General features: G+C 34.6%; 2 protein-coding genes across 2 annotated transcripts; one reads left to right on the top strand and one right to left on the bottom strand.

Moving 5' to 3' along the window:
• Window positions 1–2,045: 2,045 nt before the first annotated feature.
• Window positions 2,046–9,764, top strand: LOC107792795 (dol-P-Man:Man(5)GlcNAc(2)-PP-Dol alpha-1,3-mannosyltransferase). Its single transcript, XM_016615033.2, has 13 exons — window positions 2,046–2,259; window positions 2,360–2,394; window positions 2,758–2,895; window positions 3,957–4,025; window positions 5,036–5,193; window positions 5,300–5,366; window positions 5,468–5,521; window positions 6,334–6,422; window positions 7,180–7,296; window positions 7,562–7,668; window positions 7,803–7,881; window positions 9,043–9,099; window positions 9,191–9,764. The coding sequence occupies exons 1-13, from the start codon at window positions 2,106–2,108 to the stop codon at window positions 9,369–9,371; spliced, it is 1,305 nt and encodes a 434-aa protein (XP_016470519.1). The 5' UTR covers window positions 2,046–2,105; the 3' UTR covers window positions 9,372–9,764.
• A 1,882-nt stretch (window positions 9,765–11,646) lies between these two features.
• Window positions 11,647–12,298, bottom strand: LOC107792794 (rapid alkalinization factor-like). The gene has a single exon (XM_016615032.2). It carries the CDS (start codon window positions 12,234–12,236, stop codon window positions 11,883–11,885), a length of 354 nt encoding a protein of 117 aa, XP_016470518.1. The 5' UTR covers window positions 12,237–12,298; the 3' UTR covers window positions 11,647–11,882.
• Between the last annotated feature and the right edge of the window lie 4,015 nt (window positions 12,299–16,313).

Raw genomic sequence — 16,313 nt, 5'->3', positions numbered from 1 at the left:
ATAACAGTGCATATACAAGTTTTATACACTGTATATATAAAATTTTTATATAAAATTACATTGCATCTACCAAACACCATTAAAATATAAATCATCACAATACCCACTTCAAAAGATCTGTACTTATAAAATATCATTAGGACCCGAAAAGGAAGACGATGAAGAAGAAGCAATCACATAAACAAAAATAAAAAGAAAAAGCAAACATTTGTACATAATAATAATAAGAAGCAAAATTATTGCGTTCCTTCATTTATTTTTTAACTAGAAGCTCAAACTTACAAAATGAATCAATAAGAAAAGAAATAAATATAAAGAAAGGGGATGATGTTAAATGATTTGAGCTAGTGAAAAAATGCATATCCAGGTTTATACAAGTGTCTTTGTAAAAGCCACTTGCTAACTACTAAGTAACCAAAAAAAAAAATATAAATGCAAATGGAAGAGAGAGAGAGAGAGAGAGAAGTAAAAGGTGTGGGGAAAAGGAAAAATTCTAGGGGAAACGTAGAAAGAGAAAAAAAAAGAAGGTTACATTGGGAAGGGAATTATTTATATTTATAGCACACAGTTCCATTAAAATAAGAATATTAATTATTAATCTCTAAATATAAGCAATTTGAATGAAAAGTCAATAATTCTTTGTACAAAAATCATGCCTTTTTTCTCTTAATCTATTAGCTTTCCTTCTTTTTCTTCATCTTCTTAATTTTATTTTCTGCCGATGTCAACTTATTTTCTAAATTTGTTCCATTCGTTTTCTTTTTAATTATCTTTCTTAAGTTTTTCTCTTCCTTCTTTCTTCCTTTCTTAACATAAAGATCTTAATTCGATAATAATATATGTTAATATATACAAAACGTATATAAAATATATATATATATATATATATATATATATATATATATATATATATTGAATTAACACATATAAAATATACATAAAAAATATATCTTCCATTAAGATGACACTTAGACATGTGAAATATACATAAAAAATATATCTTAAATTTAATTAAGATGGCATATAAATATACAAAAAACATATATATAAAAAATACATCATAAATTAAAATGGCACTTGACATATAAAATATATTTGAAATATACATTAAAAATACATCTTAAAATAAGATGGCACTTCAAAAATAAATATACATAAAAATACATTTTGAATTAAAGTGATACTTGATATACAAAGTATAAAAGACGTATAAATCAATACATCTTGAATTTAGGTGGCATTCACATATGCATCAGATTTTAAAAATGGAGTGAAGAAGATGAATGTTGGGCTTAATTTTTGTAATATGCTAATAATGAAAAAAAAATGCTCTTTATGAAATAAATAATAAATGATGCTATTTTTTTAAATAATAGTTAAAAAATGATCAAGTGCGTAAAAAACTCTTAGAGGGGCCATAGAGCGTCATTTTCTCTTTAAAATTGGCCAAGGATGAGGATGGACCAAACAATAGTCTATGCTTGGCCCAGTCCAAAATTGATACTTAGCTGAACCAATCAAACCAACTCAAAGCCCAAGATTTGAAATGAGTACAAGCTACAAGGACTAAGACAGAAATTAGATTTGACCCGATAGTATAACGATAGGGGTAAATTTGGCCCGATAGTATAACGAAGGTTAAATCTATACAATATATGAAAGTAGAGGGATATATTTGATCGTTTTTCTTTTTAATAATATAAATGGCGAACAATGTGTACTAACATGAAATGAGTAGAAGTAATTACAATGGTTCATTCGGTATGAGTTGCAACGTCTCGTTGCATTTCGGAACATGGCACAAAGCCAATGAGAGACTCCTCCCCAAATATTTCGTAGGAATAAGGGGGGGAAGGAGGAGGGAAAAGGAAAAAGTAGAATTTGTTATAAAACTTACACTCCCAATAGTAATAGTTGGGGATCCAAAATAAAAAATAAAACGTTAAGTGGCCGAATCGTATTTACCATAGTTCAAGGGGTGTCAAAGCAATTTATACTTCTATACCCCATGAAACGCTGCGTTTAAACAGGAAAAGAAATCTCGAATCCTAAGACTTTCGTCTTTGTCAAGATTGTCAGTTCGCAGTTCTCGTGCGCCAGCAGCCATGGCAGCCAAATCAGCTGCTGCTATACGCAAAAATTCACATAGATCGGACCATTTATTCCAAAAACTTATTAAAAATCCTAAAATACCTTTCGCTTTCGCTTTACTCTTCGCTGATTCCATCCTCGTTGCGCTGATCATCGCCTACGTTCCATGTAAATTTTCAGCTTTTTCACAACTTCCTTTCCAATTATTTTCTTATATGTATATCAAATCATAATTTAATTAGTGAGGTGATTCGTTACTTTTTTTTAGATACAAAAATTGATTGGGATGCTTATATGTCTCAGGTGAGAGTTCAATCAAATTCAACATTTTGATCTTTATGTTTCTCTTGTTCAGTAATGCTGCACAGATTTGAGTTAAATTTACCAGTATTGGAATGAAATAATCCCTCTGTTTCAACATTTTATGTGACACTCTTTATTTTTAAATTTGTTTTAAAAAATAACACTTTCCTATGTAATTGGAAACATTTAACTTAAACTTTACATTTAACAAATGTCATGACATGTTTAAAACTACAAGTTTCAGAAGTTATTTCTTTTTTAAGTCAAACAGGTTCGGATAAAATACGGAGGGAGTCTATTGTAGCATGGTTGATTGATATTTTGCTTATTGATTTGATTTATTGATTGTTTTTTGGTGAATAGGTTACTGGCTTTCTCGGAGGAGAGAGGGACTATAGTAACTTGAAAGGTGATACGGGACCTCTGGTTTACCCAGCAGGCTTTCTTTATGTTTACTCTGCTATACAATATGTTACCGGAGGTCAAGTCTTTCCTGCTCAGGTAATTTTCCTATTTTCTCCATTTCAAGGAGGTACAATCCTTGTTTCAGTGATTGCTAGTAAACTTACATGAGGAGGTACTAGCGTGATTTAAAAAAAAGAAAAAAATTAATTTGAAAGAGAATGCAAATGCAATTAATTGATGGTCCCTGCTCAACATTGAACAGATTTTGTTACTGAATTTGAAGTGAAACGGCAGACTCTATTTTAGAAACAACAACAGACAGATGTATAGGATGGAAGCATGGCATCCGGATAGACTACAACAACAACTAGTTACCCGTGTAGGGATAAGTGTGAGATTACAAAACCTCTAATTTACCTTGAAAATTCTTTAATATTGGAATGAAATGGTCCTGAATAGAGTGCAATAATATAGAGGATCATGCACCTAACAGGTCAATCCTAATCGAAGGCATAGTGGTGCCTGGTTGAAAGATATTTGTGTTGGACTTTTAAACATTCACCAATCTTTCTAGATTTGGTGCAATAGCTTTTGGATTTGTATCTCTCCAAATGCCGGGATACAACACCGATCCCAACCACCACCAGCAATCCATCTCGAAGTTTTCGGCTCAGGAAAGTGTTTGCCAGTGTTGGATATCTAACAAGCTGGACTTTTGCTTAGCTTCGACCTTGTCTCATAATTTTGGAACTCTAGCTAGCTCTTCATGCTCGTGAATCGTGATGCACTTTTCTTTGAGGCCGCTGATTACTTTGGGCAGTATACCATCTGCTGGAGAGTTTTTCCTGACAGTTATAGTCTGAAGCAAATATTTGCATTTCCTCTAACTCTATACTAATTAGAAAAAATGCAATAACATACCTTCTATGCTTGTTTGGATGGTGGAACCTAAAGTAGATTCCAGAATGAGGGAAAAAGTTAACTAGTACTCCAGTAGAAGACTTTTGAAATAATGTGGGCATATTTCCTATCCAAAAAAATGTGGGCATATTCAGCTTGTCATTGGATAATCCTTGCACACTATTTTGTCCTTCAGTACATGGTCACTTAGACTTGCATGCAAGTTTATTGATTTCTATCTTTTCATGTCAGTGCAGATTCTTTTTGGCTTTCTCTACATGCTGGATCTAGCAATTGTCGTGTTCATCTACTTGAAGACTGATGTGGTAGGTGTCCTCTTCATGTATGAGTGGCTCTTCCAAGTTTTGTGGGTAACCTTTTAAGCTAATATATTCCTGAAATGAGTTGTTATTGTGACTGTTGTAAGACTTGAACAGTGGTGAAATTTGTTAGTGTTGACTGTCTATTTTTATTCATGTCACTGAAATTGTACTTCAAGAAGAATGAGTTTCTAGATCCCTACAGTTTTAGACAGGGATGTACTTTTGTCTTCTCACTTTTGCCACAATGTACTGGTCTCCAACACAATCTTAGTGCTGTTATGAATAAAACCTTATCATTTCAAAAAGAAAAGAAAAAGAAAGAGTTTCTAGACAACAACTTGAGACTGGTGACACAAGGCATCTTCTTTAAGCTGCTGATCAACAGATGGCTATTTTTTGGAGATATCTGTAAATCAAAATTGAACTTCAACGGGATTCTGGAGGAAAAATATGATGAAGCCAAAAGGTTATTATGTTGCTGGGAGGTATTTCTGAGAAAAAAGAAAGAAAGAAACAAGTCAATCTTGAGACTACGGAGATCTTTTATCGATATCATCCAAATCTTATACCAGGAGATCAGGAGTTTTTGCTAAGTTATTTCCACAATTAATTATGCTTACTTCAGAGGAAGTTCTAGTATAAGGACATCTGTGAAAATCTGTCTAAACATCTCTCATAAAGGGGAGTCTTGACCAAATTGTCGGGATCTATATCTTTTCATAATGAATCAGGATTGGTTTTTACTATTGTGAAAAAAATGTCTACCATATGTCTTATTTTCTTCTACCATTTTCTCTCTCTTTTTCTGATTTAGCTTTTTTCCTTGAAACTTGTATTTTATGAACTTTTAGTAAATTTCAGAATTCATTCACTTGGTAGAATATCTTTTAAATGGACAAATCACTTTTCATTGGAGTTAGATATGCTATAAGTAATTGGTAATAGAGTTGACGATAGAGTTAGATATGCTATAAGTAATTGGCAATAGAGTTGACGATTAGACTGCGCTGCAGGTACCTTGGTGGGCTCTCTCCTTGCTTTCTCTGTCTAAAAGAGTTCACTCTATCTTTGTTCTTCGATTATTTAATGATTGTTTAGCCACTACTCTCCTCCATGCTGCATTGGTCTCAATTATTTGTCAAAAATGGCATCTAGGGTTGGTAATTTTCAGGTATATTCTTGCGCAGCTTTGAGATTTTTATTTTGGATTAATTTTGCTTTGTATCAGTGGATTAGCCATCAGTTAAGATTGATCAATGATCCTCTCTTTAGTACAGTGGAGCTGTTTCTATAAAGATGAATGTGCTCCTGTATGCACCACCTCTGTTGCTCCTGATGGTGAAGGTATAATATTGGGACAGTTAAGGTTATTAGCAATCTCAGTATGACTATGAACTGCATTTCTGAGTAACCTTTTGTGTTATATGTGGAAACTTGAAATACAGGCAATGGATATTGTTGGAGTGATATCTGCTTTAGCAGGTGCTGCATTAGTGCAGGTGGGTATTCTCCAAGTTTCCTTTCTAATTCCTAATGCCATGATGTTCAGCGGTGTAGCGTTTTTTTTATTGAAGTAGTGTAACTATGTTACTATTGACAGATTTCAATGCCATAAGACGTATCAATAGTTTTCAAATAGAAAGAAAGTCTAATTTGTCTAAATACTAGACAAGGAAGCGGGGGGACAGACGCATGGAACAAAAAATTCTAGGAGGGATTTATTTGTCTCGCAAATATTTCAATTCCAGCGAATGATGACGCCATATCCTCAATCCGATTAATTATTAAGAAATTACTATTCACAATTTGTGAGTGTCATTCTAGCTATATAAGAAATCCTTGATTAATAATAACATAATATGATAAATAACTTACTTCAGAAATCCCTTATGGAATTGCTTACTATTTCTGAATTATATTTATCATCTTTACTCTTATTATTGTCTTCAGTACTGCAGTTGTGTTCTTCACTTCTTTGTTAATGTTTGAGAAATAGTTTTAGCATGTTCCCTTATTTTGGTAGGGAAGCTTTATGATTGCACCGGGATCAAGGAATCATTTTCCTTTGCTACTCATGAATCACATGATGTTGTAACTTTTAACATTTGCTTGATCTATATGTTCCATCCTTGATGCTCTTGAGCATTTTTCTAATTGTTATAATTGTTTTCTATTTTTTCCTCAGAGATCCTCTTATGAGTTTGTGGTTCATATGCGTAGGTGAGTCAAGCGACAAGTATAATTCTGTTGAATGGAGCATCTTCTGATCAAATTGCTTACCAATGACCATGATGATTGGTGATTGGTGCAGATTCTCCTCGGGCTGCCTTTTATCCTGTCACATCCAGCTTCATATATATCAAAAGCTTTCGATCTTGGTCGTGTTTTCATCCACTTCTGGTACATTTTAAATACATTATGTTTGCAAATTTGGTACTCTGAGGCACCATTTGAAAATATCATGCACTTTAAAATTGCTGGCTTCCCTTTCTTGATTTATTTATCTATTTATTTATATTTCGATAAATCTCTTTTGTTGGGGCAAACTATTTATTTATCTATTTATTTATATTTCGATAAATCTCTTTTGTTGTGCAAGACAAATAAACAGTTTGCCCCAGGATATTTTATGACATCCCCCATAATATTACTTCTGGAATTATTTTTGGAAAACTATGGTGATGAGAGATTATGGAACTATCAACTTGACAAGCCTTTGTATCAACATGCAATATCATCATGTGAAACAGCATTGTTGTATTACATGCAAATTTTACCTCAAACGCCATTAAACAACACATTGGTGTTGTTTGCTAAATGTAGGAGATGCATGTTCTTACTTGCTGGTGTAGTTTCTTCTCTATCTCATCCCTGTTGAGTTTGAGGCTCATTTTCTTTCGCTTGACATAGACAGCAAAAGGATATTTGCCCCATTTCCTCTTAATAGGCCACTTCTCACCCTAAACCTACCATTATCTTCAAACTAAGTTTTGTCTGATTCTAATTGGATTTTAAGTTGCTTTGGCGCACCTTTAAAATAATCTGACATTGAGAACTGTATTTCTACCATCTGCGTTTCTGCAAGATTATGCTCATTTCGCGCTTTTCTTCTATTCCTTCAGAAAATACTGTTTATCGTAACTCTGCTTTGTTGCAGGTCTGTTAACTTCAAATTTGTTCCTGAAGAAATCTTTGTTTCTAAAGCTTTTGCTCTCTCCTTGCTAGTTGCTCATCTCAGTCTGCTGTTGATTTTTGCTCATTACAGATGGTGTAGGTGAGTATTTCTCATGTTATTATGACCGCGAATGTAGTAGCATTACTATAATGCTATTCCAAGTGTTGAAGTGGGAGAAGAAATGTCATAATATGATAACCATTTTTATTTCAAGTGTAAGCTCAGGAACCATAATATAAATTCAGAACTTCCTGACATATTTTGAGTTGTAGAAGCAAGTTAACATCACATGACCTTTTCTTCTCTACACCCTGGTAATGATAGCTGCCATTGGACTGCAATTTTCTTTTTTCATCTTTTTCAGGCATGAAGGTGGACTGTTTGCTGTCGTGCATTCTAAAATCATTCAACTGAAGCTTAGATTTTCTCACAGAAATACGTCTCCGACAAACAGAGTCCTTCAAACTGACCGTAAGTAATATGCTCATTCTGTTTTTGGTTTCTCTTTACTTAAAGGCCATCAAGTTTATTAAAGTGTCACTAGTTTTTGCTTGATTTGGCATGTTATGGTTCCGGAATTGAATCTACGTCTATTTTATTTTCAGATATTGTGACAACTATGTTTGTCGGGAATTTCATTGGCATTATATGTGCCCGATCCCTCCATTTCCAATTTTACTCTTGGTAGGTTCTGCAGCTTGTTATTTTTTCTTTAGGTTATGGATTCTATCTCATACTCCTTCATTTACACATCTTTTCTCTGAAGCTTCCCTGCTAAATCAAATGTCTTCAAGTGGTTATTAAGGGGCGACTAAACTAATCTCCAGAGTGAATTTGAAGATGACTAAATTGTTTGTTTAAAATAAAATAAACTACATAAAGTATTAAAATATGCAACTTTTCACATTTTAAATACTTGAAAAGCTTTAATAGTTTTTTTTATAAGGAAATATTTGAAAAGCTTTAGTAAATGATACATTAGTTTGACTCTTTGAACTGTTAACATTCAGCTTATGATAGATGCAATGCTTTTATGATCTCATGTTTCTATTGAGCTAGGTGCTGGCGTAAAAGTACATCACATATTTCAAGAGGACCAATATCAACCTCCTTTTGTGAGGAACCAAACACTAGCCGAAATGTATTGTTGGAATTTATTTTAATGATAAACTGTCATATTCTAACTTAATTATTGTGAGATACTAAAATGAATAGAGCTTTCCACTTTCCAGACCAGCCTAGTAATAACTTCAGATTCCTCAGCATCCCTTTGAAGAATGGAGAACTTTGGGATACATTTATAAGGTGTTAACGGAACTGCCAGCATGTACCTTTTTCTTTTTTGATAATCGAGAAATCTCCAAGGGTCAGTGGCGCAGGGTTTGAAACTCGGCGGATGATGTGGGACCGCCGTTTTACCCTTTTCCACTTAAATAGCAGGCTTTTTGTCTGCGGCAAGGTTCAAACCCCGACGTGGGTCTAACTCACACATAATGCGCTGCGCTCTTACCACTCGACCGAAGCGTTGGGGACATGCAGCCTGCATTTAACTTAAGGGATAAATATTTAATTTTTAAACTGCTCATTGAGTAATTAAGCATACTTTTATGGACTTTCTCTGGTGAATCAGTCACACTGTTCTAGAGGAAGAGAAGAAGATCCCAAAACTCAGTCCCCCACTCTGCCTACTAACATGGCACCAAAACAAGGCATAAAAAGCCTTGATTAACATTAGCCAAGCAGATGGAAAATTGCTCCCTTTTTCATTGGTTTCCTGGATTCTATGTCAGGTTTCAGTTGAACTAAGAGAAAACCATTGATGTTTGACCTAGATCTTGTTTGCAGGTACTTTTATAGCTTACCATATTTATTGTGGAAAACGCCATTTCCAGCCCTCCTACGGTATTCAATTTGATACTCAAGCTTCTTTATTTGCTTTAGTTTTATGGTAATTTCTGTTCCAGGTTTATACAAGTTTAGTGCTGTTCTGCAGTTTAATGTTGTTCGCAGCTGTTGAGTTTTGCTGGAATATCTTTCCCTCCAACAGTTACTCATCAATACTCCTCCTCTGTGTTCATTTAATCATACTGGGCGGTTTATGGATCAGTTCTCCGGAATATCCATATGTTGGAAAAACAACCGATAAATCATCATCTGAGAAGAAGGCCAGATGAAGCACTACATGCTTTCTCTCAGAGAACTGGTTATGCCTTCGAATGACAGAATTACCTGCCCTCATCCCTGACCACCAGAGTGTTGAAATCTGATGCTCTAACCAGAAAGGCGTCGTTTGGTTTTACTGAGAGGAGTTTTTGGTTATTCTGTTAATTTGCTAGAATAATTTTAAATCCTTACTTTGTTTAGATAGCATACAACAAATTTACAAAGCTGGTCACAACCACCATCTTAGATTCTAAAATACATACAAACGACCACCCCTCATTGATCATGGCCCATGGAATTAAGGATGAAATATTCTATGGTGTTTTTTTCATTTGAGGATTCATTAGCATAAATCTGAATTAGACTTGAAATTTCAAAAGGTCAGCCTTCTTTCTTTTTATTTATACGTGTGGTTTAATTGTATCAAGTCCGCTTTTGGTTAATTATAGCATGCTGGGCGTCGTTGATGCCACTTGATCCTTCTTTCCTATTGGACTGTTGTGTATCTCTCTTCCTCAAGGCTTAACCGTCGTAATCTTGAGGGGAATTTTCATAACTACGCAGCTTTGAAATCCAAATTTCAGCCGGTATCCAATTTTTTTTTTAATATTATACGCTACCCACGAAATAACGGATTTAAATGTCCAAATTTGCGAAGTGGTTCATATTTGTTTCGTAACTATTTGGGTTTCTGTTACAAAATGGGCTAAATTTGCACTTATTGATTGATTAAGTTTTTCAACACATTGATTTTTTAGCTCAAGGAAAAAGGATCAAATTTATAGCCTGTTTGGCCGAGCTATAAAAATCAGCTTATTTTGAGAGCTGTTTTTTTTTAAAAAAAATATTTTTCTCAAAAGTACTTTTAGCGAGAAGCAGTTTGTGTTTGGCTAATTAATTTAAAAAATATTTTTGAGCTATAATTAGTGTTTGGCCAAGCTTTTAAAAACTGTTTCTAAGTGTATTTTTCTCAAAAGTGTTTTTCAAAAAAATATTTTTAGAGATAAGCTATTTTTTTCTGCTTCTCTAAAACTGTTTCTGCCTCTTCAAAAGCACTTTTTAAAAAAAATATTTTGCCAAACACTTTACTTCGAAGCTTGGCCAAACAGGCTATTATCCATGCACTATATAACAGAACCTAATTAACTGTTATGGTTCACTTCAAATCAAACATTTTTAAAAGCAATCATAATAGGTTTAGTATTCTAGCTAGGTTAATTCAAAAGGTCAAACAACCACTCTTTTGAGTCAGTGATAATATCAGGCTTCAAAACTTCTGTTTTCTATATTTCTTTTTCTTTTATTATCGAATTTCTAACACGAGCTGTGATGAAATCTTCAGAAAATGCATTAATCTGATAGATACGCTGTAAAACTAGTAAAAACTTATTTGCTTTGATAGAATCTACAAGGGTTTCTTATTTTGGATAAACAAGATTTCTGTAAAGATTTGAAGGTTGTGTCATTCAGGCGTCGCAGCTCAGAATTCTTTTTCTCTTTTTCTATATAGAGGTAAAAATCAAATTTTTTCTTATATACATAGTGTGTTCGGGTGAACACCCTTGCGCCCTCCTAAATCCGTCCCTGGCTGGGAGGATGGCTGCGTTTTGCTTGCGACTTATTAGCATCTATCTAAGTTTTGATAGCTAGAGTTATCTAAAACTTATATTGGTGGAAGATATAAAAATTAATTCAAAATCTTCTATCTGTTATGCCAAAGGTTACTCCACTTTCCTAATTCTCTGTCAAAATATATGACCTTTTTTGTGATGTTTCGAAAAGTCAAATCTTGGGCTAACATTTAGAAGCTCGATAGCCCTTAAAAAGATAATTATGTTCCCTACGTTATCCTTCCTAATACGTAATTCTTTTCTTTTATAACAGTTTGAAGTTTGGTGGAAAATATGCCTCGCAATCTCCAATTAAATATCAACTTAGGATTCGAACTCGTGATGTGCACACGCTATTACATAAGAGCATCACTACTTCTAAAGCTATAAGGCGATAAAGCAAACAGATGTGTTGCTGAACCTGCAGGTTGAATCCCTTAGCTAAACTATTTGACATAAATAAAATAAAAGAAGACAGGGCAATTGACAAACTAGTGTATCTAATTTTTGTAAATCTTGACATCAATCGTTTAATTTATCTTCAAAAGAAATTTAAAGATTTAAAACTAAATAAAATGTACCAAGACAACTGTTATAGTTTCGAAATATTTAAAACCGTAGTTAAAAAAAAATTATTCGATTTTGATAGAGAACTCACAAGCAATCAGTTCCAGAATGAATTTAACAAGTACCAATGAACATTGCATTAAACAGAATTACAGCCCGAGCATCACTATCACTTTATTAGAAGCAACTGAAAAGAAACCACTATATATAAACTATAAACACAGGATTTTAATACGCATACAAGATTTATTCTAACAAAAACAGTAAAATCAAAACAATTACATACTAATTAATTAACAAAGAGCAGATAAATCATAAAAAAAGATTTATAAACCGATATAACCGTTAACTCCGGCAACGAGTAATAGCACTGCAGCCACGGGTATAGGGATTAGCTTCAGCACCTGTCTGGCAGTTATAATAGGAAGCACCTCTTCTAGAACAGGGTACAGTGTTCCTCTGCAGAGCACCATAGCTTATGTAATCATCAGTTGCTAAAATGCGCCGGTTGCTCTCTGAATCCATTTCGAATTCACCGGCGGCCATGCACTCTGCTATCGAACCTTGACAGCTGTCGGCTGATTTCATCGGAATCCATCCGCTCATGTCGAAGTCGCCGCCGGTAGATTCACCGGAGATAATCAATAGCGTGATTAATAGCGAAGAGATGATGAAAATGGAACTAAACGACTTCGCCATTGCTTACAACTTTGTCAATGGTAATTGGTATATTTCTTCTTCTCCTAGTTATATATATATAGAGAAAAAATAACAAGTTGCTTTCTCTTTCTTGTAAGTTCTAACTACTACTACCATACCACTATTTTAGTTCGACGACTCACAATAGCGCGGGATACAATGGATTTTAAGTATTTTTGGCTTTTTCGTGAAATGGTGTTCATGTTGCCAGTATTTACCAAACTACCATTGCCACAAAATAATGTCTGTCCAAATTTAACTATTGAATGTTTTCTAAATTATTTTAGATATTAAAAGAAAAATTTTGTTTGTAATTTTTATGTATTTTCTGCACATGTATTTTGTTAGAAAGATTTAACAATTTACGTCTAACTTTACACTACAATTAAATGATTGGTCATCTATTCTAAGGCTCGTTATTCTTTTTGGAACCTAAAAAGTATTTATACTTAGTTATTGTCGGGCAGGAATGGATAAAGCATAAAGTGATTCTTTATTTGTCCTTTTTTATTTAAAAACTTTTCTGGGGGTGGGAAAAGCTTGTAAGTTGTAACAAAGGGAGGTAAAGAAAGGAGAAAAAATGACTATCGACTACATTTGAACCCACATTTAAGTTTTGTAATATATATATATATATATATATATATATATATATATATATATATATATATATATATATTTATTTATTTATGCTTTGATATGGAATAACTAATCTACTGGGAAAGAAAAGGAGCGCGGTAATACATAACTTGATTTCATATGCTTAACTTCGAAAGTTGTTTTGCTTCGAGGTTAGTACCATAATTTAAAAAGAAAAGTGAGGAGGAGAAAATAAAGATATTGTTTGTGAAATAGAAAATATTTTGATCTAAAGGCTTCACTCTCAAACTTCTAATCCCAATATTCTCGAAAACATTTTCACCATCTGAATCCACATGGACCACTTGTATCAATAATGTGTTGCTAATTACAAAAAGAAATGGTAAACTAAATGATTTAAAAGTAATAATTAAAGAAGTATCTTTTAGCTCTTCAAATAATAGTAATAATAATAATAATAATAATAATAATAATAATAATAATAATAATAATAATAATAATAATAATAATAATAAAGGAAATAAGTTACTGCCTTGCTCTTGCAGAAGCTGTAGCACAAGTTCAGTTCAGTTGTCCTAGTCTTAGAACCAATAATAATAATATTTGAAGTAAGCCAAATCAAGGATTGTGGTTGGAGAAAAATAATTTTAATTGAACAAGTGTATGTACAGTGGTCATGAATGAAGTGAATTGAGAATCATGAGATTTTATGTCCAAATTCAATAGTGTAAAAATACTAAGGGATTTCTTCCGTCTATCCACGCTTTGATGGATAGAGTTATCCAATATTTGTACCGGTGGAAGTAATAGGTGCCCTGAAATTAGTTAAAATACCGGCAAACAAATCCGAACACTACGGTTATAAAAACTAATTTCAATTGACATAAGATTATAATGAGATATTGGTACAGTTAAAATACTCAATATTTGTGCTTGTGGAAGTAAATAGGTGCCCTGGAATTAGTTAAAATACCGGCAAATTAACTCGGGCATTACGGTTATAAAAAATAATTTCAATTGACATAAGATTATAATGAGATATTGGTACATTCAAAGAACCTTCTTTCCTAATGGATTTCCTTTTTACCAGTTCAACCGCATCCTCATTGCTGTTGGAAAGTTTAGTCATCCTCAAACAGATGAACCTTTCAAAACCTACCAAAGAAAATGATGTCAATCTTTCTATATTATTATATGATAAGCAACTCGTGTCTTCTTCTCATCTAATTTTCTTCTTCAGAGCTGTTTGGTTTAATTCAAGTCAATATTTTGGTTCCTACTCTTTGTCTCTTAAGTTTTAGTTTTAGCTCCTAACTAGGGGTGTACAAAGAAAATCGATAAATCCCACCAAATTAATAATTCGAGTCAAACCAAAAAAAACCCGATGTGGTTTGGTTTGATTTGGTTTGGTATTGGAAAATAAATCCCGACCTAATTGGTTTGTGTATACGGTCGAAATAGATTTCGACCTTCCTACGTTCGATCGAGTTCGAGTGTTAAGAAGTCGGAATGAGATTTTGGGAGTGACCTCTGAGGTCGGTACTAACGAACCTCGAGCCCGAAGGTCGCTCGAGAAGGCGGCTCGATAATCCTATCGAGCCCGTGACCGAATCGATCCGCAAGGCACTGCTTCGAGGTCAAAAATGCGCGACGCCCATCTCGAAGGTCGAACTCGATCCAAGACCGAAGGGCCCGACCCAGTAACGAGTTCGAGCTAGTATCGAGCTCACAAACAAGAGTCGTTGCAACCACACCAAGAAAGAGAATCTTGGCGGAAATCAAGGAAGACACAAGTCATTATGGGTCTTCCACTACATATTTTATTTTATTGTTTTTTGGTAATGACCCTCTTCTATAAAAGGGGGAATCCTTGTAAGCTAGAGGAGGTTGAACATAAAAAAGAACACTTCCTCTAGATATTAATAGTAATCCCCTTATGCTTGTTTTACTTATTCATTCTTTTTGCTTATTATTTTCGTTCTTACAGTCAACAATACACATATTTCTATTTCTCTACGCGATTTATATCAAATTGTATCGCATATCCTTAGAACCATCCACAAATCTAACGTTATCCGATTTTTTCGGTAAACAGTTTGGCTCCCACCGTGGGGCTAAGGGTAACAGTGATCGTTTGATATAAACCTAAAGTACACGCCAGTTTGCAACTTCAAATCAGCAATGGCTTCACCTATCGACCACGAAGCCGGCCTTCAAGATGAAACCAACAACTTGGCACCCTGGGCCGGAAGGCCACTCGATGAAGGCGTTGAGGCTCGAATCGAAGCACCCGAAATTCGAGCCGAAGTATCATTGGATGTCAATTCACAAATAGCTCTAGAGGCGAATCAGCGTTCCGAACCGAAAAAGAGCATTCAGGGTGGTACTCGATCCGTAGCTCGAGACACCCATAACGTGGAGGAGATCGGAGTCAGCTTACGGATGATCTTCGAGATGTTACAAGCCCAGCAAATAGCGACAGCTCAGTTGCAGAGCCAAACTCAGGTACAAAGCAGGCCGGAGCCCAATCCGCTTCGAGAAGTCACCCACAGAACGGAACTAGCCATAGAGAAGCCAAATGAGCAAGAATCGGGGACTACTCCCGAAATTACTAAATTGCTCGAGGAACTCACAAAACGAGTAGAAGCCAACGATAAAAAAGTAGAAACATATAATTCCAGGGTCGACCAGATCCTGGGGCTCCACCAATGATAAAAGGGCTAGATTCGAAAAAATTCATTCAAAAGCCTTTTCCCTCGAGTGCAGCCCCAAACCAATCCCCAAAAAATTCTGTATGCCCGAAATACCCAAATATAACGGAACGACTGACCCCAACGAGCACACCACTTCTTACACGTGTGCCATCAAGGGCAATGATTTGGAAGATGATGAGATCGAATCTGTATTATTAAAAAAAATTCGGTGAAACCCTGTCAAAAGGGGCAATGATATGGTATCATAATTTACCATCTTACTCCATTGATTCTTTTGCTATGCTTGCAGATTGCTTCGTAAAAGCTCATGCCGGAGCCATAAAGGTCGAAACCAGAAAGTCGGAAATGTTCAAGGTAATGCAAAAGGATAACGAGATGCTAAGGGAGTTCGTAGCTCGTTTTCAAATGGAACGAATGGATCTACCACCAGTCACAGACGATTGGGTTGTTCAAGCTTTCACTCAAGGTCTAAATGAGCGGAGCTCGAGGGCTTCGCGGTGGCTGAAGCAAAATCTGATCGAGTTCCCAGTTATTACTTTGACCGATATGCACAATCGATATCAATCCAAAATAAGAGTCGAAGATGACCAGTTGACTTCTAGGACTATTACGAAAAAGCAAAAGTCGACCAGAGATCGATACCAGCCATATAGCGGAAACGATTCTACTACTGAGAATTCGAGGCCTCCTTAAAATCAATCTCGTACACATGGGGGATTTATCATTGAATGCATCTGTGATGATTATCAAGTTCGGTACAAAG

Source organism: Nicotiana tabacum, chromosome 19 (assembly GCF_000715075.1).
Source record: "Nicotiana tabacum cultivar K326 chromosome 19, ASM71507v2, whole genome shotgun sequence".
Taxonomy (NCBI): Eukaryota; Viridiplantae; Streptophyta; class Magnoliopsida; order Solanales; family Solanaceae; genus Nicotiana; species Nicotiana tabacum.
The sequence above is the reverse complement of the archived record's forward strand: the minus strand, read 5'-3'. Positions and strand labels throughout refer to the sequence as shown.

Bases quoted from the DNA above. Each gene is read 5' to 3' on its own strand.
- LOC107792795 (XM_016615033.2), top strand. From the start codon at position 2,106: ATGGCAGCCAAATCAGCTGCTGCTATACGCAAAAATTCACATAGATCG. The intron at 2,896-3,956 runs GTAATTTTCCTA...ATGTCAGTGCAG, and splicing joins GTCAAGTCTTTCCTGCTCAG to ATTCTTTTTGGCTTTCTCTA. The intron at 9,100-9,190 runs GTATTCAATTTG...GCTGTTCTGCAG, and splicing joins CCATTTCCAGCCCTCCTACG to TTTAATGTTGTTCGCAGCTG.
- LOC107792794 (XM_016615032.2), bottom strand. From the start codon at position 12,236: ATGGCGAAGTCGTTTAGTTCCATTTTCATCATCTCTTCGCTATTAATC.